The sequence below is a fragment of the Aquarana catesbeiana genome, linkage group LG02 (assembly GCF_042186555.1).
Source record: "Aquarana catesbeiana isolate 2022-GZ linkage group LG02, ASM4218655v1, whole genome shotgun sequence".
In the NCBI taxonomy this organism is placed as follows: Eukaryota; Metazoa; Chordata; class Amphibia; order Anura; family Ranidae; genus Aquarana; species Aquarana catesbeiana.
Window position 1 is genome coordinate 660541493 of NC_133325.1, and position 24810 is coordinate 660566302.

At 44.0% G+C, this 24810-nt stretch overlaps 2 protein-coding genes across 2 annotated transcripts in view; one reads left to right on the top strand and one right to left on the bottom strand.

Annotated features, from left to right (window-relative positions):
• TSR1 (TSR1 ribosome maturation factor) overlaps positions 1–3925 on the top strand; it is a 46818-nt gene extending 42893 nt beyond the window's left edge. The window contains exons 13-15 of the mRNA XM_073616609.1: positions 858–998; positions 1675–1749; positions 3588–3925. Of these exons, the coding sequence (XP_073472710.1) occupies positions 858–998; positions 1675–1749; positions 3588–3766 (395 nt within the window). The 3' untranslated portion in view covers positions 3767–3925. The remainder of the gene's footprint in view (positions 1–857; positions 999–1674; positions 1750–3587) is intronic.
• The window catches only part of SRR (serine racemase), a 22454-nt gene continuing 1449 nt past the window's right edge, over positions 3806–24810 (bottom strand). Inside the window, exons 2-8 of the mRNA XM_073616610.1 lie at positions 20060–20231; positions 15879–15993; positions 15713–15816; positions 13044–13163; positions 12893–12967; positions 10657–10866; positions 3806–4172 (exon numbers count right to left, since the gene is read on the bottom strand). Coding sequence (XP_073472711.1) covers positions 3975–4172; positions 10657–10866; positions 12893–12967; positions 13044–13163; positions 15713–15816; positions 15879–15993; positions 20060–20230 — 993 coding nt within the window. The 5' untranslated portion in view covers position 20231 and the 3' untranslated portion in view covers positions 3806–3974. The remainder of the gene's footprint in view (positions 4173–10656; positions 10867–12892; positions 12968–13043; positions 13164–15712; positions 15817–15878; positions 15994–20059; positions 20232–24810) is intronic.

Here is a 24810-nt window from a genome sequence, read left to right on the forward strand (position 1 = left end):
GAAGGACAAGTTTGGAAATTTTTAAATTGAAAGGTTAATGTGTTTGCCATCTGAATTGTTTGCACTAGGTAGATGTAAAAAAAAACTAACAAAAAAATGATTTATTTACCACTGAACGATTTATTGGTCATTACATGATGGCACTATCGTTTGCTGTCATGGCCGAATGTTCGTTTTTCGAAAATGGGTTCGGACGATTTTTCGTATAGTGTATGGCCAGCATAACTCATGGAATAATTTTCCTGCAATAACACACAATATAATGTACAGCATGAATCTGTACTGCACTTATTGATGACTTGTAGGTATAGATAATTGGCATTGCAGTTTTGGCCGAAGTTTATTTAGGTAGGGCTGTTTTTTCTGAAGTATGGGGTCACACCATACCCTCCAAACTATTTGTATTTAAAATTTTGGATCTACATACTATATCTTTTATAATCAAACACTTAAGCAGGCCATACACAGACCAAATTTCTTTCCTGCAACCGCGTGTCCCTGTTGATGGGAATCCCTTCTGCCATTGTATTCTCCTGGCGGGGAGTGATTATTGCTAGCGGTTATACCAGCTGCTAGCAATATTCGCTTGTATAATCAGGCTGGCTGATTGATTGATCAACTTGGTACATTCAGCCTGCCCATACATGGTTCGAATCTTGACCGGTTCCTGCTTAGGCCTTTCCTTTTTGGATAATGATCTTTTAAAATGTTTGTAATGAATTTAGGAAGGTTGGCTGATGGCATTGTTGACTGATATTGATGGACAGTATGGCAAGTTAGTAATGTATAAGGCTGTAAGTGGAATGTTAATGCACTTTGCATGGCAGAACTAAATCCGTAATCTTTCTGCATTGTAGGGATGCATGATTTGATTGCCACTGGATCCCTGCTGACTGTGAACCCTGACAGGACGATAATCAAGAGAATAGTTCTCAGTGGTCATCCATTTAAGATCCTGAAGAAAACAGCTGTAGTCCGCTACATGTTCTTCAACAGAGGTAGAGTTGTAAACTTTTTTTTTTTTTGGGTGGGAGTAGGGGATGTGGATGGGAGTCCACTGATCTTGAGCTTTAGTTGCATGCTCTGCACTGAATTTTATATACAAGACCCCTAGGGACCTTATTATTAATTAATTAGTTCCAGCCTCCCACTATGTTAGCAGAAGTGAGATCTCTCAGCGGTTGTTCATAGTGTTTGGTGGACTAACATCGAACTGTTCAGATGAAGTTTCTTTAAATGTACCACTGGGTTCAGCAAGAGATTTCTCTACCAGGTGCTGTGGGCAAACATCTGTAACTATAGCTTCTAACTTGGGTAAACACTGTAGCTGTAGGAGCTGTGACCATTGATGGGTCCAAATTCCAATGCTTTCCCTGTAAAATGAATCTAGCACAAGTTTAAATTTCTAAATCTTCCAAAAGGTGTCTTAACTTGCACTGTCCATTTGCCTGGGGAGCCTAGAAACCCTATTACATGTAGAATGTTAAATAGTTAGGATAAAACATTGAGCTCCAATTTTGGGGTACAGGTGAATTTTCTGTAAGATATTCACTATGGGAAATCGGTCTACGAGTAGCATAATAAAAGGCAAGAATGTCTCCAAGGGAGTCATAAATCTGTAATATTGAACAATTAACTTTTTCTATTCTGACACAAGTGATTGTATTTTTGCAGAGGATATACTGTGGTTTAAACCTGTAGAGTTACGTACAAAGTGGGGTCAAAGGGGACATATCAAGGAACCTCTAGGTGAGTACTGTGTGTGTCTAAAATATTACACATTTATTTATTTCTTATGAAGCTTTGTGTGTAATGCTGGTTCTTTTCCGTTGATAACACAGTTGAACATAATGTTTCCAACATATACTCCACACAGATTTACACACACACACACTCTTTTATACTTTGGATATTATCATTCATACACACACCAGTCTTTCATGCGTTGGATATTCCTATTCCCATGTCAGCTCTCTGAATGCAAAATCCCATTCAATAAACTTTTTGTTAAAAGAATATCATAATAGGCTCATATATTTTTGGGCTATTATTTAAAATCTCAAGGTAAGGTAAAAGTAGAGTTATTAACTAGATCAGTCAGATGGATGACTGTTTTGTTTTCTAAACTGCACAGGAAAAATTAGCACTGGAATCTGGTTAACATTGTACCAATATTCAATCTGCGCAATCCAATGATATGTGAAACAAACCAAATAGTGCTAAATAAGTTGCTGGCCAGAGTGATTCTAAACTTAATATACTAGATTAATACCAAAAAATGGTGCAATCACAACTGATCACATAGTAACTAGGAAGTGCCATTTATCAGCTTTCCTCCATTTGTGCTGACAAGGCGTGGGTAGAGGAGATCCGATTGGCAGCTCCCCCCACGGGGGGGGGATCTGCGCTGATAATCAGCACATTTTTTTTATCAGTGCAGACCCATCAGCAGTGCCCACCTGTAACTACATCACATGCCAATCAGTGCCCATAAAGGATGCCAGGCAGTGCCCGTCATTAACTCCTCATCAGTGCTGCCGATCATTGCCTGCTATCAGTGCTGTATATTAGTGCTTCCTCATCAGTGAAGGAGACAACGTACTTATTTACAAAATTTTATAACAGAAACAAAGAAACCTTTTTTTTGTTTAATTTTCGGTCTTTTTTTTTTATTTGTAGCGAAAAACATAAGCTAGCCAGCGGTGATCTAATACCACCAAAAGAAAGCTCTGTTTGTGGGGAAAAAAAAAGATAAAAAAAAAAAAAAATTGAGATGGGTACAGTGTCCCATGACTATGCAATTGTCATTCAAAGTGCGGCAGTGCTGAAAATTGGCCTGGGCAGGAAGGGGGTGAAAGTGCCCTGTATTTAAATGGTTAAACAGACACAGGCCTTCATAAAGTGATTTGTAAAGTTTATTATGCTAACCTTGTGTATTGCACAAAACAGCCACGAACTTCCTCTTCTGGGGTCCCCTGCTGACACTCTCTGCTTCTCCGCTTCTATGTGAGCCACCACAGGAAGCCGCTTCCTATGGTGGCACACTTATGCGGGCTCTCTCCAGAGCCAAGTTATGTGTGTCCATTGACGTGCACAGCTAGGCCCCGCCTCCCATTCTATCCTCACTGGATTTGACTGATAGCAGCAGGATCCAATGGCTCCCACTGCTCTCAGCCAAGCCTGAGAGGGAGGCTGGAAGTTCCGCAGTTGAGCACGGCCCTGGGTTGAACAGGCACTGAAAAGTTTTTCACCTTAATGCATAAAAGTTTCCTTTAAAAATGGATCATCTTTGCTTGTTACACTCCACCATTTGGTGTATCATACTATCTTACGCCTTCCCATCCTTTCTGATGTGGACTTATCTCTGAGATAGACAGTTTTTAAATACTGGTAATCAGCGTCTGTAAAAAAAAAAAAAAAAAAGTAGCTTGAAGCAGGGGGACATCTGCCAGGCTGCATCACTGCAACAAATAGAGGGGTTTCAACTTTAAGAGAGCGGAAAAACCTTTAAGAAAATAACTCTTATGTTAATCTACAGTCCAAACTAATCACGTTTTTTTTTTTTTTTTTTTCTTCTCATCCATCAGGAACACATGGCCACATGAAGTGTCATTTTGATGGACAGTTGAAGTCACAGGACACAGTGTTAATGAATTTGTATAAGCGTGTTTATCCTAAATGGACTTATGACCCATATGTACCTCTCCCAGTGACTTGGGTGAAGAATGAGGTTGAGATCGATCCTGCTGAAGTAGAGATGGATTAGTCCTTTCAACACCCAAAAATGTTTGTGCCTCAGACAATATTCAGTTATGATTTGTATTTATTTTATGATAAGTGATCAAACAAACTAAGGAAAGAAGTCAGCAGTTTTCTTATTTTAAGATGAGTGAATAAAAAAAAAAAAAAAAAAAAGGAAACAAAAGTCATTTTAGTTTTTTGTGGGTAGAGAAATTAGATTTTGTTGTGATCATTCAGTTGCTGTATCTCAGAGGCTCCTTCACCCAGTCTATGCTGCTCATGTCCAGGTTGCCTCCACACAGAATAATACAAATGTTCTGTATATCTTGCGTTGTCTCTTGAAACTGTCTGGAAAGGACAGCAGCCAAACCAAGACCAGCTGTGGGTTCAATTAAGAGCTTCATTCTCTCCCACACCAACTGTGTAGCTTGCTGTGTAGAGACAAAGTTGAGGGAAAGCTAAAACATTGTATTTTACAGTGTGACTTAAAGACAGTTTATTCCGTGGGACAACCTAAAGTGCAGACTTTTTATGATGTCCATAAAGGTAAAAGATTATCAGAGAGCAGGGGTAATATGTTGCTTAGTACTGCTGACATGGGGACAAATCTGTAACCTAACAATGCTTATTGTGTTGCTGGCCATGAAATGCTGTTTTCTAAGGCTCCTTTCAGATCTGTGCGACCCACATTCTGCATGTAGGGCAGCCCATTAATTTCAGTGGGCTGCCATACTTACAGAAACGCAAAGAAAAATAAAAGTCCTGGACTTTTTAAAATCGTGTTGTGGCCATTTTTCCAGAATTAATGGCAACCCCCCCATGCATCTATGCTAAAGAGCAGTGTGTTTCTCTTGCATGTTGGGAATGCAGAAGATTATGCATATGTTCCCAGCACACGATAATGTGAACTGAATTTAAAGACTTAACTACATGTTAAATAGTAATCACGAAATTTAAACATAGGCTAACTGCCTTGCTGAAATCCTTGTATGACAAACATAGCAGTTATAAAGAAACTGAAATAGAGAGCTGGTACCCTGCTGATGTATAAGCTTGTAGAATTGGTAACTGCTCTTTTATCATTTTGGCCTGCATGGAGCCATTGCAGCCTTTTTACCCTCTAGCACAGGGGTCTCAAACTGGCACCCTTCAAGCTGCTGCAAAACTACAAGTCTGACAGTTAAAAGCATGACAAACACAGGCAGAGGCATTATGGCACTTTCGCAACAGCTGGAGGGCCAAGTGCCATCATGCCTCTGCCTGTGGGAGTCATGCATTTAGGTTAATTGGCTTCTGTCCAAAATTGGCCCTAGTATATAAATGTGAGTTGAGGATTTTGGATTGTGGGCTCCTTGAGGGTAGGGACTGATGTGAGTGTGCGATGTATGTGTGGAGCGCTGTGTAAAAATTGACGGCGCTATATGGGTACCTTAAATAAATAATAATATAATAGATGAGCATCTTAATGAGACACAATGTACAGGGATAGAGACAATTGTAGACATGCACACTCACTCAGGTTGAACTGGATGGACTAGTGTCTTTATTCAACCTTACTAACCATGAAAAAATTGCAAACTCTATATGCAACAATGTGTAAAAATTGATATATATGGACGACAAAAATGTGCAAATGGGCTTCAAAAAAAAGTGCTAAATCTGTGCAAGTCCGCAAAAGAAGAAATCACAATTATATAGTTAATAACAAAAATACAAAGTGTACAAACTACTAGTGTACACCAACCAATAAATATATCAATATAAATATGACAATAATCAAAAAAATACTAAGAAAAAAAATTATATTTTTAGTGAAATGTCTTAACCTCCCTGGCGGTATGATTATTTCGGATTTTAGGTGCTGAAAGCGGTACAATTATTTTGCACGGAAATTTGGCGTTTTATATTGTAGGCCTGTAATTCTTAACAATAACACACTTAAATCTGTCCAAACAAGAGTCTAGTAGATATCCCGGGTATGATAAAGTTTGAAACACAAAAACATAAATTATAATATAATAAAAAAAAAATAATAATTAAAAAAAATAAAAATAAATAGTAATAAAATAAATTTCCACACGATTCACTATCGCTCAATTCTGCAAGTGTTCTAATTTACTATCGCTGTTTTCTAGCTGGTCTAAAGCCATTTTTGATGTAAAGGGACACTTTTTGGTTGCTATGGACAATCTCCAGTTTCCAGGCGGAAAGAACAGTATATGCAATATAAAACTGCATGCAGGGCATGGGCCAGAGCACTGGGGACAAATGGGATGTGAAATGATTTCATACAGTACTGTAATCTGTAAGATTACAGTACTGTATGTGTTATGCTTTTTACATTTTTTTTGAATTTGCCGCCAGGCTCCGCCCCCGTGCGTCACGCCGCTCGCAGGGAACGGAGCCTGGCACAGAGAGGCTTCGGAACAGGACACAGCCCGCGGACACTGCGGGGGACATCGCAGGATCCCGGGGACAAGGTAAGTAAGGAGGCACCAGGATCCTGCGATGCAATCCCGAGTGTGGCTCGGGGTTACCGCTAATGGTCCTGAATTTTAACCCCGAGCCACACTCGGGAAAACCGCCAGGGAGGTTAATAACGTAAAGGGCACCAAACAACCAGTGTTCAAAGAGTGAATCCTTCACCAATCTTACCAAAAAGAACCTTAACAGCTGAGATCGTGAGCCTCTCAATAAGCTCTGCTGCGTTCATTCAATCCGATGTGTATCTCGCCATGGAACACGGAATAAATGAGGAAAAAGTTGAAGAAATGCTTCTTATTGTGTACCACAATTTAAATAGGCATACTATAAAAGATGAGGAAATCCACTCATGTATTCCAAGTGCCCACCCGGCACTAAGGATAACACGCTCAGCTAAATCGGTAATGGTGCTGCGGTTGTATTGCACAACACGGGCTCCAACCATTTCAAATTGCTATACTGTCAGCGTCCCTGTCTCACTCTACGTCTGTTTCGTCTATCGACGTTCTCATGGAGTGGCATAACCCTTCTCCACTCCGTGAGTCCTCAGTTTTTTGGTGTCTGTAGGTGATGGACCTCTTCTTTTTATAGAGTAATCACTTTTATAAATTCTTCAGTCAACTCTGCCTTCTAATGCCACAAATGGAAGCAGTGCATCCAGATCGAAGCAACCTCAGTAAACCTTGGGGAGCCTTACCCCATGCTGTGGGAATGGCCTGTAATGCTGCTTTGGGCATTGGCTCCTGCATTAGTGCTCATCCTGGCAATATACCTAGTCAGCCCCAGGGTGCTATCCAGGGCAATGATTCATCCCTTTGCAACCCAGTCTCTGAAGACCCTTTTCAGGATATGCCCACTATGATGGGTAAAGCATGGCCTTTCTATACAGTCCAGCATCAGAGGGGTTCAACCTGTATGCGTCTTACCATTCCGGTTAACCACTAGGGTGATGTTTGAATAGTATTCATTATAGTTAAACATTTCACATTTAGGCACGAAGAACGTTAACCACTCAGTGTAGTCTGAGGTGGATGACCTAGTGTGTTACATCACACCACAGGTTGCCCATTTTACTGTCATTTCTGTCTAGAGCCCTTATATGGTATTCAGGTCCTTCCTTTTACTACAGGAAAGTTTACACCCAGGTTTCTGCAATTCTGCTTCTGGGCACACCTACCCTATATTCCGCTTCAAACTCATTTGTAGTTGGATCTGTCAGCTTATTTCTCTCGCTTACAGCCTTAAAGGAAAGCTTACACTATTCTCTGTAACTGCTCATTCTACCTGGAGTGCTGGTGCTTTCTGCACGATTTAACATCTTCTGTTAAACTTTCTATAGCTCAGGTTTGTAAAGCTGCTACCTGGTCCTCAGTGTGTTCTACAAAGTAGACGTTTGGGCCTCTGCAGATGTGAATTTTGGTTGGAGGGTCTAACCTGTTGTGGTTTGGTTTTTGAGTCTGTTGGCTTGTCACCATGTTGCCCCCACCTCATATTGAATGCATTGGTACATCTCTATCCTAATGGATGTGAAGATGTCCTGTAATGTACAATAGAACAATTAATTTTTCTGGTTTACCTGTCATATGCTTTTCTTGGAGTATGTCATAGGACACAAGGATTCCTTCCCTCTTGTTATGTACATGGTTTGCTACAAAACAGGCTGTGCTTGGCTGAGAGGGGGTTATGCCTGGGCAGGGATTTTTTTTTTTTTTGCCAGTGTCCAATCACCTTAGAATGTGGCATTTACAGCTGCACGATTCTGGCTAAAATGAGAATCATCATCTTTCATATTATACAAAAAAATTGGGCTAAATTTAAGTTTCTATTTAACCACTTACCGACCGATGTCAATTATTATATGGCGCCTGTTTGAAGGGGAATACCGTTGTTATGGCATAACCCTGGTATACTCTTCAACAGCAGGCAGTCATCTTTCAGATAAAAGTGGTCTCAGCGACGTGCATGGAGGAAGCGACGTCAAACAACTTCCGCCCAATGGTCTTAAAGGGTACATTTTTTTTTTTTTTTTTTTTTTACAAAAAAAAAAATAGATTTTTTATTTTTTTATTTTATTGCATTTTAGTGTAAATATGAGATCTGAGGTCTTTTTTACCCCAGATCTCACATTTAAGAGGTCCTGTCATGCTTTTTTCTATTACAATGGATGGTTACATTCCTTGTAATAGGAATAAAAGTGACCCAAACATTTATTTAAAAAAAAAGGACCGTGTAAAAATAAAGTAAGATGGGAAAAAAACGTGTGAACGCATACGTAAGTCGTGCCCGCATATGAAAACTGTATTCAAACCACACATGTGAGGTATCGCCACGATCATTAGAGCGAGAGCAATAATTCTAGCCATTCCATGAGTGGGCGCAATTTTGAAGCGCGACATGTTGGGCATCAATTTATCTTTCACAATATATATATAAAAAAAAAAAATTGGACTAACTTTAAACTTTTTTTTTTTTTATTAAAAAATAAGACATTATTTTTTCCCAAAAAAATGCGCTTGTGAGACCGCTCGCAAATACGGTGTGACAAAGTATTGTAACGACTGCCATTTTATTCTCTAGGGTGTTTGCAAAATAAATAAAAATACTGACTGTGTATGTATAGATAGATATATCTATCTATACATACAGTATCTCACAAAAGTGAGTAAACTCCTTGCATTTTTGTAAATATTTTATTATATCTTTTCATGTGACAACACTGAAGAAATGACACTTTGCTACAATGTAAAGTAGTGAGTGTACAGCTTGTATAACCGTGGTTGAAGAAGTTGAGTGCACCTGCTCAGCATCATAACTAGAGGTTGTCTTGGGAAATAGATGTATGAGTGCTGCCAGCATTGCTGCAGAGGTTGAAGGAATGGGGGGGTCAGCCTGTCCGTGCTCAGACCCAACGCCGCACACTGCATCAAATTGGTCTGCATGGCTATCATCCAAGAAGGAAGCCTCTTCTAAAAATGATGCACAAGTAAGGCCCACAGTTTGCTGAAGACAAGCAGACTAAGGACACGGATTACTGGAACCATCTAATGAGACCAAGATAAACTTATTTGGTTCAGATGGTGTCAAGCATGTGTGGCGAAAAACAAGTGTGTCTTACCTACAGTCAAGCATGGTGGTGGGAGTGTCATGGTCTGGGGCTGCATGGGTGCTGCCGGCACTGGGGAGCTACAGTTCATTGAGGGAACCATGAATGCCAACATGTACTGTGACATATTGAAGCAGAGCATGAGCCCCTCCCTTTGGAGACTGGGCCGCAGGGCAGTATTCCAACATAACGACCCCAAACACACCTCCAAGATGACCACTGCCTTTTTAAAAAAGCTGAAGGTAAAGGTGATGGACTGGCCAAGCATGTCTCCAGACGTAAACCCAATGAGCATCTGTGGGGCATCCTCAAAACAGAAGGTGGAGGAGCGCAAGGTCTCTAACATCCACCAGCTCCGTGACGTTGTCGTGGAGGAGTGCAAGAGGACAGTTATTTTGAGGGGACAGAAAATGTACACTGTTATATAAGCTGTACACTCACTACTTTACATTGTAGAAAAGTGTCATTTCTCCAGTGTTGTCACATGAAAAGATATAATAAAATATTTACAAAAATGTAAAGGGTGTACTCACTTTTGTAAGATACTGTGTATTATATATATAAACATACACAGTGTTTGGGGGTTCTAATTAATTTTCTAGCAAAAAAAAATTGATTTTTAACTGGGCTTGGTCCTTAAGCGGTTAATTCATTAAAGTGTATTTTTTCCCAAAAAATTGCGTTGGAAAGACCACTGCGCAAATACACTGTGACATAAAATATTGAAACAACTGCCTTTTGTTCTCTAGGGTCTCTGCTAAATATATATAAAATGTTTGAGGGTTCTTAGTAATTTCTAATTTTCTAGAAAAAAATACTGATTTTAACTTGTAAGCAACAAGTGTCAGAAAAAGGTTTAGTCTTTAAGTGGTTAAATTGACCTCATTTACAGACCAAATTCATCCCTTTGATCTAAAGACAAAATTTTACTTTGTTTATAGTTATCTCCATGTTGAGATAAACTTGGCAGGCTGTCTGGATTTTATTTATTTTGTCAGCTGTTAGAAGTGAACAGAAAACTCCCTTCACTTGTTATATAGAATCGGCTTCTTTTTTAAGAAGGGGGGGGGGGGGTAGAATTATGATTTTACTTTTGATTCTTTAATGATTAATCGTGCAGCTCTAGTGGCAGCATAACCTTATTGTAATGGATAAGAAATTGCCCTGTGATTTACCGTACTTGAAGAAAATAATTTTACAGGTTAACCAAAAATCCCATTATTTCTCTCAGTATCAATTTTTAAAGAGACAGTCATAGTTTTTAAACTTAGACTGTAGAGATGCTGTTGAAAAACAAAAACACGACACTATAGAAATTGCCTTTTTACCTTAATTTCTTCTTCAGTGACTACAAACACATCATCCACCAGGTCTCTTATAATGGGCCATGTGTTTGGACCAATGCTCGTCTTCACAGCATCTGCTATAGTGGTTGGGTGCTTGGGATTTGGGGTTAAAACACCATTCACCTTTGAGCGATAGCAGTCATCTGCATTAAGAGGTTCAGCTGCATATATCCTTACATCTGGTTTAATTGTCTACGGACAAGAACATGGAGCTTAGAAACAAGGAATCTACTGTATTAAAGTATACTGTGTGATAATATGCTTGCTATATAAAGTTTATATTTCTGGCCAAAACATATTCTTTACAGCATACAAAAATACTTTAATGGATAAAATGTATCTTGCATCACTCATGACCAGAAACCAGCAATTGTGTTTTTAGAATGGTCTCCAATTTTATTCTCAGCTTTGCATCAAGTGGTACATATTTAACATCCTCACTACATCCGCCTTATAAAGTGACCATCAGTTTTTTTTTTTTTTTTATTTACTTACTTGAACCTACCACTTCTTTTAAAGCCCAATTGATGCCTGGTCAGTGCTGTTTATGTACTGTGCACATGTGAGGTTCCACTACAAATGTCAGAGTGAGCGCAATCATTTAGGCCTGATTCACACCTATGCAGTTTGCATATTGCATTTTTCAATACACTATTTTGATCCACTGAAGTCTATGGAACCAGAAAAAAGTCCCTGGCCCTTTCCATAAAATGTACAGATGTGAACTACATTGATAGGAAATCATGTTAAATGGACTGAAGTGTGTTTCTGCAAAATGGAAATTGCACAAAAAAAAAATTGCATAGGTGTGAACCAGGCCTTAGGGTTATCTTTAGATGCTTTTAAAGCGTCACCTATGGAGAATTTTGGGTACTATAGTTTTCTGCAATTTCACAGGCGTGCACAATTTTAAAGCTTGACATGTTTGGTATCTATTTACTAAAGAAAATCCCATATTTTACCAAAACATTAGGTAAATTATTGTGTGTTTGCATTAAAATCCATTTCAGTCAGATGGTCTCCATTTGGTTTCAAAACTGAAGACTTTCAAATAGAAACCTTTCGCTCTCAAGGACTGTGGAACAAACACTCCTAGTGACAGTAGGTGATTGGGAGCTCAAAAAAAAACATACTTTTTTATTCACTTAAACATTTGAAAGCATACAACGTGGAGAGGGAAGGCTCTAAAATGCCAGCTTGTAACCTTGAGTCCCTATGTTACGGACCTAATCGTCTGCAATCGCTTTCTGCCAAATATCCTTGCAGGCCTGCAAATGTCCACCATTGAGTGAGTGAGGGAGCCCTTTCATTGCAAGAAGGGCTTGTAAAAAAATGTTGTAGCTGCTGACTTTTAATATGAGGGCAATTACCTGTCCAGAAATCCAGCGGTATCCTCACCCGAGCCAATTTTTCAATTGGCTATGGGGTGCTGGTGCCACCATCTTGACTAAGGGAAACGCCAGATTTCCTAGCATGCTGTGCTTTGTAAATGGGCCGGCTGTGTCGAACTGAGCTGGAAGTGGGAGCGGGTACCTGTCAAAACCAGGTATCCCCCCCCACCCAAATGTGGCAGGGGAGGGAGGAGGCAGACAAGCAGGGCTTCCCCTTTTGGGTGGAGCCCCGCTTTAAAAAGTGTGCAACCTGCTTCTCACAAGGTAATGCTGCTGTCCAACACAGCCATAAAATCCTGCACATGTGCACTGACCAAACGCCCAGACAACAGAGTTGTTAGATGGAGTCCTTTAAGACCCCCCCCCCCCCAGGGGCTAATGGCGCTAGAAAAATTATTCAGGTATCCGCTTAAATCTATATCCTTGCAGTCAAGGTCTCTATCCCTCAGTATCTGACGAATCCAAACCGTGAGCTTTGGCACACGCCTACAGTCACAACTACAGGTTGCAAGGCAGCCCTCACAAAAGGAAAAGAGGCTTTACATAAGACCTCCAGATGTTTGTTCAAAGCAACCTTAACCGCTTCCTCGCCACCATACGTATATGTATATATATATATATATATATATATATATATTACACACACACACACATCCTCGGACGGGAGCTGTGATATCTCAGTCATCGCTGCAGCTCATGTCTACATGGTAAATCTTATATGAGATTTTAGTGATTGTGTGTATATCTCTATCCAATCTGCTGACTGCTCACACTAGTATGGTAATTTTACATTAACACCATAGAAATAACTAGGAATATTCACTTACCTTCACAGCAACAGCTATTCCTGCCAACATGCCACCTCCTCCCACTGGTACAACTAAGGCTTCCACTGCTGGCACCTGCCAGTACCAATAACATGTTAGCATTAAAATATTTTAACTGACCATGGCAGAGCTGTCAAATTTTCACCAATACCTGCTGTAGAACCTCAAGTCCAATGGTCCCTTGACCTGCAATAACAGCTGGATCCTGATTTGGATGAACCATAATACCTCCAGTCTTTTCTACAGTCTTAGCTGCCACCGCTGTTCGGGACTTGGGAAACAAACAGATAAATGTTAAAGTGCAGCATATTAAAAAAAAATAAAAAGTATAAAGCAGTAGGAGTATCCTTTTCTGAGCAAGTCATAATAATGCCATGTTGGGGACAGAAACAGCACACCTTATGCTATTTGAACTATTATTCTTAGGTAGGCTGACTTTTTGAAGAAGGGTGGCCACAGTCCGTAATCATTGGTAAACTGTCAGATGTAAAAATGCTTGCAAAGGCTACCAAAACTACCCAATTAAAAACACTGCAGCTGTTGTTAGGTATAAATAACACAGCCAAACGGTATGTGTAGGAGGATATTGAGTGATAATTGGCTGCCCTAGATTTTGTCAATAGCATCAGCAAAAATTGGGCTGCTTTGTTAGGGGTCGTGCAGCCTAAAACCACCTACTCCAAAAGCCAAGTATTATATCTGATATAGTGAGTGGGCTGGGTAAACTGGGAGCTTAGAGGAGGTCACCATTGTGTATGCACTGTAGCTGCAGCTTTATTGTTTCTGTTAATTCATTATATAGCCACCAACTGTTTGTTTTTAAGGCCTCATGCACACTGGGGATTTTTACAGCTGCTGTTTTGGGCATCAGCCGTTTTTCTTTTTAGCTGCCACTAAACTCCTCTGCATGTTATCCTATGTCTTCATGCACACATAGGCTTTTATCAGCGTTTTTGGGCGGGAGGGTTTAGTGGCAGAAAAAAATAACCCTCTGCTACAGCGCATTCTGGAGCAGCAGTGTTTTGGCAGAAAAAAGCTGCCAGCTCCTAAACTGTCCAGCTTCTAGCAGTTTTTCCTTTTTTGAAGCGGAGGCCGCCAGCATCCTTCACAACCAGTGAATAGCTGGTTGTTAAGGAGTGGGCTGGGAAGCCGGCCGCCACGTCTTTAAAAACAGATGAGTCATCGGCTGTCAGAAGGGTTCCCTGCAGACAGCTGAAAAAATAAATAAAAAATCTGCTGGCAATAAAAAAAGTGTAAAAAGTAAATAAAAACACAAGTTTTTGGCAAGTCCTTTGTTAAAAAAAATAAAATAAGAAAAAATGTCCCCCGATGCGGATCATTTGTCAATCATGACGCCACTACATTTCTAAAATCCCCATCCTCAAGAGTCACTACCTCCGCAAAAATGAAGAGCACTTCAGAGCTCTACCTAGGTTCAGCTGGGGAGAGGTCTGTTACAGTTGGTCTATCTCTAGTTCTCAGACTTGGGGGTTCAATTGGTGGTTTCAAAGGGGTATGAAATAGAGTTGAATACTCTACCCCCCCTCACAGCTTTGACCCTCTAAAATCAACCAAAATCTGTCCAAGGACAGTGAAATTTGAAGAATGCCCTGAACTATCTCTTGTCCCAGAACCTCTAGCAGACAGGTTTAAAGGATTCTATTCAAACCTGTTCATGGTACCGCAATCCAACAGGAGTAGCTGTCGTATCCTGGACCTAAAATCCCTAAACCAAATACCTTCAAATGCCAAAATGTAATATGGAATCTGTAAGGTCAGTTATTGCCTCTCTTAGACAAGGGGAATATTTGGCATCAAAGATGCCTATCTGCATATTCCTTTTTATTCTGCGCATCAGGGCTTTCTATGCTTTACTGTAGGAGACAATCATTGGTTTTCACAGGTTATCCACATGACCTTCTTCTGAAAGACTCATCTTCTTTCCCAATATCCCCCAACGTCCACTGGACAATTCAGATGCTTCAGTTGGGTGATCAACTTCCAAAAACCTGCTCTCAAACCTTTTTTGCCTCAAATGATGAGATTCCTCATGAGAGTTCAGAGTCTTATAGTGGCCTCCTTCGAGACTTTTCCATTCGCTCAATTTAACTTAAGATCTCTCCAACACAACATCTTGTTGATATGCTTCTTCTCTTGACCTACCCATGCTCCTATCTAGCCAAACAAAGAATGACCCAGTTTGGTGCATATACAACCCTGCCTTGACAATGGAGAAGTATTTTCTGCTGTTTTACCGAAAAGGTGAGGATGACAAATACCAGTCTTTCAAGCTGGGAGAGTGTTCCAATCCTTCAAATTTCAGGTAAGATGGTCACCAGAGGAAGCCAAGCTCCCCACCAACATCCTAGAGCTCAGAGCGAGGAGGATGGCTCTGCACCAGTGGACCCCACACCCCCTTCTGCAGGGATGCCCAATCAGGGTGCAATCAGACAATACCACCGGAGTGGCCTACATCGATCACCAAGGGGTCATCAGGATTCATTCAGACTTGAAGTAAGCAAGCCATATCGTCTCATGGATGGAGAAACATTATCCAGTGACCTCTGCTGTCCACATCCCAGGAGTGGACAACTGAAAGCAGAATTGCCTTAGCAGTCAACGTCTGGCCCATGACTTGAAGGTACCAGCCACCCAAAGTCTATGAATATCCAGTCTGTGTCCTGTACTATGTTTAAAGATATTACATTTACAGGTAAGTCAAAATTCCTTTCATTTTATACTATAATGATAAAAAATATGATGTGTTCTAAACCTCGTTAATCAGGCCTGACTGTGTGTGAAAAAAACCCTACTTCTCACCTCATCTGTAGGATCACATTCCACTATTACAGCACCGTAACCAGAGATTGCAGCTTTCTTGCATGATGCAGCTGTCCGGGGCACCACCACATGTGCTGGAATGCCTAAGAAACAACACACAGTAAATACACTATAGGCCTTGAATTATCTTACTGTAAGGACTTACCCATCATTTTTGCTGCTAATGCCAATGCCTGTCCATGATTGCCACTGCTATGAGTCACAACTGCTTTACATGTGTCTATTGGTAGACCCTGCACTGCATTTAATGCACCCGGAATCTGAAACATCAACATGTTTAGAAGTAGAGTTATAAAGACTTTTACTCACAAAAAAAAAAAAAGAAAAAATCTGTATAATACTTATTTGTATTTCTTTGTTCTGTGAGATTTTAATGGCCCAGTACTGAAGTATAAAACTCCTGTGTGACCAGACACTGTACTGCTGAATATGAGTGGGTTTACTTTTGTATCTATAGATTCTGGACACCGCTATATACCCTTTCTAGCAAACTTTGCAAAGTTCCTCAAAAGTAATACTTTTGATGCAGTTGGCCAGCTTAAACATGTATTACAATATGTGTGATTTACAAATCCCTGTTTTTCACCGCAAAGGCTTGCTAGAAAGGGTATATAGCAGAGTGCAGAATTTCTACTTTTGTCTCTGGTCACATTCTGCAAACACTCATGTGGTTATGACCATAAACAGAAATGAGTAAATCATATGCAGGCCTTTGAAGTTAAAGTAATATGAATTTAATTTCTTCATATAACCTTGCAACTCAGCTTTGATGGCCCAACTATGCCAAAAAGTGGCCCATGTTCAACTGTGAAAACAAGATTCTTATAGTAAATCTGGGCCCAGAGTATGCAAATTAAAGTATTTCAACATTCTGAAGAAGCAGTTAAAGCACTTTAAAACAAGCCCCCATTAATTTATGTAGCTGTAGGCATTGTGGAAATATGCTTCTGTACAACAGAGGCACTGAAATCACAGCAACTCTTGCCTTTTTTTCTATGGCAGCAAAAACCTGACAACCTTTCAACCCTCTTATGAAAACATGCTGCAGGTCTTTCCAAGATATTAGAAATCAACTGTAACCCCACTTCAGAATCTCTGTTGTGATCTTTGAGATTCAAATACGTCACCATACAACGCAGCTAGACAAATTATAGAAGGCTTTTTAAAAAACTCTTACTGCTTGCTAAAAATATGTAAAAACTTGACTGTCCATAGTGGAGTTTAATTTTCCTCTTTCTTTGCATGCACATTCAGTAATATCTGCATCTCTAGCAAACCCAACTAGAAAAGTTATTGGGAATGTGAGGTTCGAGGAATGAAGGTAGTCTTTCCTAGGCACTTATACTGCTGCACTCCACAGAGATTTCCTGAGATAGTGAATCTCTTTAGAGTAAACAAAGATCTCGCCTATGATTCATACAGCGGGTAAAATAAGTATTGAACACCTCACCATTTTTCTAGGTAAATATTTCTAAAGCAGACAAATCGAGGAAAGCTGGAAGCCGCAAACCGGTATAATGATGAATGCTTTATTTAAAAAGCTGAATCATGAAGAAACACGAAACATAACAGCAGAAGCGTACAAAAGCAGCTGACGCGTTTCACACTACGATGAGTGCTTATTCATAGCTATTCATCATTATACTGGTGTGCGGCTTCCAGCTTTCCTCGATTTGTCTGCCTCATCTTGCATCAGCCAGCACCTGGGACTCTTCCCTCTTGAAGGAAAATACTATACTGGCTTTCATCTCCCCTGGTCTGCGCCTACCTGAGCGGTGGGACCCCTCTCTAAATATTTCTAAAGGTGCTATTGACATGACATTTTCACCACATGTTGGTAACCACCAATGCAATCCATTCATACAAAGAAACCAAAACAATTAAGTTCAGAAATTAAACTATGTGTAATAAAATCGAATGACACTGGGAAAAAGTATTGAACACGCTAACTGAAATGTATTTAATACTTTGTATAAAATCCTTTGATAATAATGACAGCTTCAAGACGCCTCCTGTATGGAGAAACTAGTCTCATGCATTGCTCAGCTGTGATTTTGGCCCATTCTTCCACTCAGTCTTCAAATCTTGAAGGTTCCATGGGCCTCTTCTATGAACTCTGATCTAAAGTGCAGTGCCATTTGACCTCCAAACATGGTGTGTGTTATGGCTTCCAAAGAGTTCAATTTTGGTCTCATCTGACCAGACTATATTCTCCCAGTATTACACAGGCTTGTCTTAATGTTGTGCAGCAAACTTTAAATAAGCTTCAACATGCTTTTTCTTCAGCAATAGAGTCTTGCCTGGTAAGCATGCATACAGGCCATGGTGTTTGAGTGCATTACTTCTTGTTTTCTTTTAAACAATTGTACCTACTAATTTCGGAAGCTTTCTGAAGCTCTCCACAAGTGGTCCTTGGCTCTTGGACAACTCTTCTGATAATTTTTTTCACTCTGTCAGAAATCTTGTCAGGAGCACCTGGTCGTGGCCAACATGTAGTGAAAATTTAATGTCGATAGCGCCTTTAGAAATATATTTACCTTGAAAAATGGTGATGTGTTCAATACTTATTTTACCCGCTGTATCTGTGATGGGAGACACATTACATGCATTCTTAGCGCAGTTTAAACTTAGATCTGTCCTGTGTCCGTAGACACACCCTAATGTATGGGAGGTTCCATAATGCACTTCTATCAGGCTATAAGTTTGAACTCGGTTTTATTAGTCTATTATTTCCAATGAAAAAAATATTGTTTAACCACTTGCTGACCGGGCCATAGCCGAACGACGGCTACAGCGCGGTCGGATAACTATGGGAGGCCATCATATGACATCCTCCCAGAAGAACGTGCACCCGGGAATCTCCGTGACCGTCGGGTCTCCCAGACATGGTGTGTCATGGATCGGGGTAAAGAGCCAATGCCAGTGGCCTGCCCGTCCGACAAACTTTCGATGGACTTACGGCTGACTTTTTAACGAACGGACTTGCCTACATACGATCACACAAAAGTCCGACGGATTCGTACGTGATGACGTACACCGGACTAAAATAAGGAAGTTGATAGCCAGTAGCCAATAGCTGGATTTTTGTCCGTCGGACTAGCATACAGACGAGCGGATTTCTGGGTCCGGTGGAGTTACGACGTAAAGATTTGAAGCAAGTTCCAAATCTAAAGTCCGTCAGATTTGGGACTGGAAAAGTCTGCTGAAAGTCCGGGGAAGCCCACACACGATCGGATTGTCCGCCGGATATGGTCCGTCGGACTTTTGTAGCCGAAAAGTCCGACCGTGTGTACGCCCCATTAGAACAACTGACGGTGCTCCCTGCATGTTGGGCCTCTGTATATAGCCAGGCTGTGAAAAAATCTCACACATGCGGTATTGCTATACTCAGGAGGAGTAGCAGAATGTATTTTGGGGTATCATTTTTGCTATGTACATGGTATGTGTTAGAAATATCTTATAAATAGACAACTTTGTGTAAAAAAAAAGTTTTGATTTTCTTTCCACATTTTTCAAAAACTTGTGGAAAAAAAAAAAGACTCATAATGCCTCATAGATTATATGTTGGGGCGTTTACTTTACAAAATGGGGTAATTTTTGGGGCGTTTCCATTGTACTGGTGCTCCAGTGCCTTCAAAAGTGTAAGAAGTAGTCTAGAAATTGGATGTGTAATTTATGCTCCTAGAAAGCCAGATGGTGCTCCCTGCATGTTGGGCCTCTGTATGTGGCCAGACTGTGTAAAAGTCTCACACATGTGGTATCGCAATACTCGGGAGGAGTAGCAGAATGTGTTTTGTAATTTGTGGTATGCATATACTGTGTGAGAGAAATAACCCCTTAATATGACAATTTTGTGAATAAGAAAAAAAAAATCTTCATTTTGCAAAGAATTGTGGGGAAACACATACAACTTCAAAAAACTCACCATGCCTCTTACTAAATACCTTGGACTGTCTACTTTATAAAAAGGGGTCATTTGGGGGGGAATTTGTACTGTCCTAGCTTGTTAGTGTTTTAAGAAATTAGATTGGCTGTCAGTACATCAGGTGTGATTAATTTTCAATGATTGGCGCCATAGCTTATACACACTATAACTTTCACAAAGACCAAATAATTTACAGCAGTATAATTTTGAGCCAAAATTTATTAAGAAAAAATAAAATTTAGCAAAGCACCGAAAGATGAAAGTTGGTCTGGTTAGGAAGGGCATATAAGTGCCCAGTGGGCAAGTGGTTAAATTATCGGAAGAATAAAAATATATGTGTTTTCCATTTTTGGGTGATTTAAGAAGCCTCTGTGAACCAAAAAGTTTATATTCTTACTCACCTTGAAAGATCCGGTCTTCTGTAGCAGTTCACATTTAAAGAACAGCTTGCGTGCAGCGAGTGCATCAAGGCTGGAACAGACCATGACTGGAGTTACATGAATCAAATTCTGGACTGTTTTGTAAGCTTCCCGCACATCTTCTAATGTAATACAGAATGGAGAACTCATCATTCTGAAACACAAAGCAAATACTGCTCAACCAGCAAAAGGTGTATCTAATAAACATTAATTCTCCATGTAAAACAGTTATATGTCTGTATAATTATTTCTAATGATCTTAAAATCTAAAGACCTTAAACAGCACTTAATGCTGAACTCTGGGGAAATGAAAATGATACCCTTGCAGTGGGAGTTCACCCCCACTGCAAGGGTTAAATTCTTGTTTATGCTAAGGTTCCAATAGAAAGGAGTTTAAAGTGGGAGTCCATGCAAAAACTAAAATCCCTGCATCTATAGACACCACCAATCTAATGCTAACCTCTATATCCCTATAAAGAAAAAATTAGTATACATACCTTTTTTAAAGCCACTCCGATCCAACTGGATCCCACGCTGAGCTGTCAGCCGCGGCTTCGCTGCGGAGGCAGGTGCAGAGGACACGGACGACAACGGAAGTCCCATAGTAAGTCTATGGGTGACATCACTTCCCATTCATTTCACCGCCGTTGTCGGCGGTGCCTCTGAAGAGCTTCTGCTGCTGGAGATCGGGTTCAAAAAAGGCATGTATATATAGTAAATTTTTCTTTATAGGGCTGGATAGGTTAGAGTTAGATCGTTGGTGTCTATAGATGCAGGGATTTTAGTTTTTGCATGGACTTCCACCTTAACTTACCACGTCCCTTGGATCCAAGCAGCTGACACTGTCTTCTAGGAGGTGTGCTCTCTACAGCTTGGTAGTGGATAATTTTTTGGTAGGCAGCACAACAGCAGCTGCCAGCTATACTGCTGCCTCCTGAATGCCTGTTTTTTTCAGCCAAATAGGAATTTTCAACTGAAAAAGCACACTGCAGCCATGAACTAAGCATGTGGCTCACAGTTTAAGTTCAGCCCTATTCCTTTAAATGGGTTGCATTTGGCAGAGAGATATTGCCTTGCCAAATATAACCTGTTGTATAAATTTTGCTATTCTGTAACTGTTGCCATGCCATAACTGCAGCAGATAGGGTTGCCACCTGTACGGGAATGACCCGGACAGTCCGGGTTTTGACAGCTGTGCCCGGGTTTCTCTCCTCCTGAAACCCGGACAGAGCAGCATAGGCTCCTGCCAGTGTGGGAAGTGGGTGTTCATACCTCCAACAGCATACCCCCCCCCCCTCCTGTAGCTGACTGCGCTCCGTCCTGTGTCTCGGAAGCAGCGTGACCCCATCCTGTTGCTGGATGCACACTCTCCAACAGCACCTGCCCCCCCCGACGGCTCCTGTCCCATGTGGCTTCAGTGGTGAGAGTTCCCCTCCATCCATCTCTCCCTCCATCAGTGTGTTAATGCCAATCGGCAAATGCAGCCTGCCCTCCCGCCAGCAGCACGCTGCCTTTGCTCCAGCAGGGCTAATGATTTGTGGCAGTTTCACTGCCACTGGTGAACGGTGACAGTGATGAGTCAGTCTCGGTCCGGTCCCCCTTACCCTCGCTGAATCCTGAATGCTGCAGCTCACTGTGCGCTCTCTTCCCCCAGCACCAAGTCAGCCCCCTCCTCTCTGTTAGCCCCCCCGTCCTCTGTCAGCCCCCCCTCCTCTGTCAGCTCCCCCTCCTCTGTCAGCTCCCCCTCCTCTGTCAGCCCCCCCTCCTCTGTCAGCTCCCCCTCCTCTGTCAGCCCCAATTCTCTGTCAGCTCCCTCCTCTGTCAGCCCCCCCTCCTCTGTCAGCTCCCTCCTCTGTCAGCCCCCCCCCTCCTCTGTCAGCTCCCCCTCCTCTGTCAGCTCCCCCTCCTCTGTCAGCCCCCCCTCCTCTGTCAGCCCCCCTCCTTTGTCAGCTCCCTCCTCTGTCACCCCCTCCTCTCTGTCAGCCCCCTCCTCTGTCAGCTCCCCCTCCTCTGTCAGCCCCCCCCCCTCCTCTGTCAGCTCCCTCCTCTGTCAGCCCCCCCCCTCCTCTGTCAGCCCCCCCCTCCTCTGTCAGCTCCCCCTCCTCTGTCAGCCCCCCCCTCCTCTGTCAGCTCCCTCCTCTGTCAGCCCCCCCTCCTCTGTCAGCCCCCCTCCTCTGTCAGCCCCCCTCCTCTGTCAGCTCCCCCTCCTCTGTCAGCCCCCCTTCTCTGTCAGCTCCCTCCTCTGTCAGCCCCCCCTCCTCTGTCAGCTCCCTCCTCTGTCAGCCCCCCTCCTCTGTCAGCCCCCCCTCCTCTGTCAGCTCCCCCTCCTCTGTCAGCCCCCCTCCTCTGTCAGCCCCCCCTCCTCTGTCAGCTCCCTCCTCTGTCAGCCCCCCTCCTCTCTGTCAGCCCCCCTCCTCTGTCAGCTCCCCCTCCTCTGTCAGCCCCCCTTCTCTGTCAGCTCCCTCCTCTGTCAGCCCCCCCTCCTCTGTCAGCTCCCTCCTCTGTCAGCCCCCCCTCCTCTGTCAGCTCCCCCTCCTCTGTCAGCTCCCTCCTCTGTCAGCCCCCCTCCTCTCTGTCAGCCCCCCTCCTCTGTCAGCTCCCCCTCCTCTGTCAGCCCCCCCTCCTCTGTCAGCTCCCTCCTCTGTCAGCCCCCCCTCCTCTGTCAGCCCCCCCCCTCCTCTGTCAGCTCCCCCTCCTCTGTCAGCCCCCCCTCCTCTGTCAGCCCCCCCTCCTCTGTCAGCTCCCTCCTCTGTTAGCCCCCCTCCTCTGTCAGCTCCCCCTCCTCTGTCAGCTCCCCTCCTCTGTCAGCTCCCCCTCCTCTGTCAGCCCCCCTTCTCTGTCAGCTCCCTCCTCTGTCAGCCCCCCCTCCTCTGTCAGCTCCCTCCTCTGTCAGCCCCCTCCTCTGTCAGCCCCCCCCTCCTCTGTCAGCTCCCCCTCCTCTGTCAGCCCCCCCTCCTCTGTCAGCCCCCCTCCTCTGTCAGCTCCCTCCTCTGTCAGCCCCCCTCCTCTCTGTCAGCCCCCCTCCTCTGTCAGCTCCCCCTCCTCTGTCAGCCCCCCCCTCCTCTGTCAGCCCCCCTCCTCTGTCAGCTCCCTCCTCTGTCAGCTCCCCCTCCTCTGTCAGCCCCCTCCTCTCTGTCAGCCCCCCTCCTCTGTCAGCTCCCCCTCCTCTCTGTTAGCCCCCCTCATCTGTCAGCTCCCCCTCCTCTGTCAGCCCCCCTCCTCTCTGTTAGCCCCCCTCCTATCTGTCAGCTCCCCCTCCTCTGTCAGCTACCCCTCCTCTGTCAGCTCCCCCTCCTCTGTCAGCCCCCCTCCTCTGTCAGCTCCCTCCTCTGTCAGCCCCCTCCTCTCTGTTAGCCCCCCTCATCTGTCAGCTCCCCCTCCTCTGTCAGCTACCCCTCCTCTGTCAGCTCCCCCTCCTCTGTCAGCCCCCTCCTCTGTCAGCTCCCTCCTCTGTCAGCCCCCTCCTCTCTGTCAGCCCCCCTCCTCTGTCAGCTCCCCCTCCTCTCTGTTAGCCCCCCTCATCTGTCAGCTCCCCCTCCTCTGTCAGCCCCCCTCATCTGTCAGCTCCCCTCCTCTGTCAGCTCCCCCTCCTCTGTTAGCCCCCCTCCTCTCTGTTAGCCCCCCTCTCTGTCAGCCCCCTCCTCCTCTGTCAGCTCCCCCTCCTCTGTTAGCCCCCCTCCTCTCTGTTAGCCCCCCTTATCTGTCAGCTCCCCCTCCTCTGTCAGCCCCCCTCCTTTGTCAGCCCTTCTCCTCTCTGTCAACCCCCCTTCTCTGTCAGCCCCCCCGTCACCCCCCCCTCCTCTGTCAGCCCCCCTCCTCTCTGTCAGCCCCATTCCTCTGTCGGCCACCCCACTTCCTCTCTGTCAGCCCCCCTCCTCTGTCAGCCACCCCCTTCCTCTCTGTAGCCCTCCTCCACTCTGTCAGCCCCCCTTCTCTGTCAGCTCCCCCTCCTCTGTCAGCCCCCCCCTCCTCTGTCAGCCTCCCCCTCCTCTGTCAGCTCCCCCTCCTCTGTCAGCCCCCCCTCCTCTGTCAGCTCCCTCCTCTGTCAGCCCCCCCTCCTCTGTCAGCCCCCCTCCTCTGTCAGCTCCCCCTCCTCTGTCAGCCCCCCCTCCTCTGTCAGCTCCCCCTCCTCTGTCAGCCCCCCCTTCTCTGTCAGCTCCCTCCTCTGTCAGCCCCCCCTCCTCTGTCAGCTCCCTCCTCTGTCAGCCCCCCTCCTCTGTCAGCCCCCCCTCCTCTGTCAGCCCCCCCCCTCCTCTGTCAGCTCCCCCTCCTCTGTCAGCCCCCCCTCCTCTGTCAGCCCCCCCTCCTCTGTCAGCTCCCTCCTCTGTTAGCCCCCCTCCTCTGTCAGCTCCCCCTCCTCTGTCAGCCCCCCTCCTCTGTCAGCTCCCCCTCCTCTGTCAGCCCCCCTTCTCTGTCAGCTCCCTCCTCTGTCAGCCCCCCCTCCTCTGTCAGCTCCCTCCTCTGTCAGCCCCCCTCCTCTCTGTCAGCCCCCCTCCTCTGTCAGCTCCCCCTCCTCTGTCAGCCCCCCCCCCTCCTCTGTCAGCCCCCTCCTCCTCTGTCAGCTCCCTCCTCTGTCAGCCCCCCTCCTCTCTGTCAGCCCCCCTCCTCTGTCAGCTCCCCCTCCTCTGTCAGCCCCCCTCCTCTGTCAGCTCCCTCCTCTGTCAGCCCCCTCCTCTCTGTCAGCCCCCCTCCTCTGTCAGCTCCCCCTCCTCTGTCAGCGTCCCCCTCCTCTC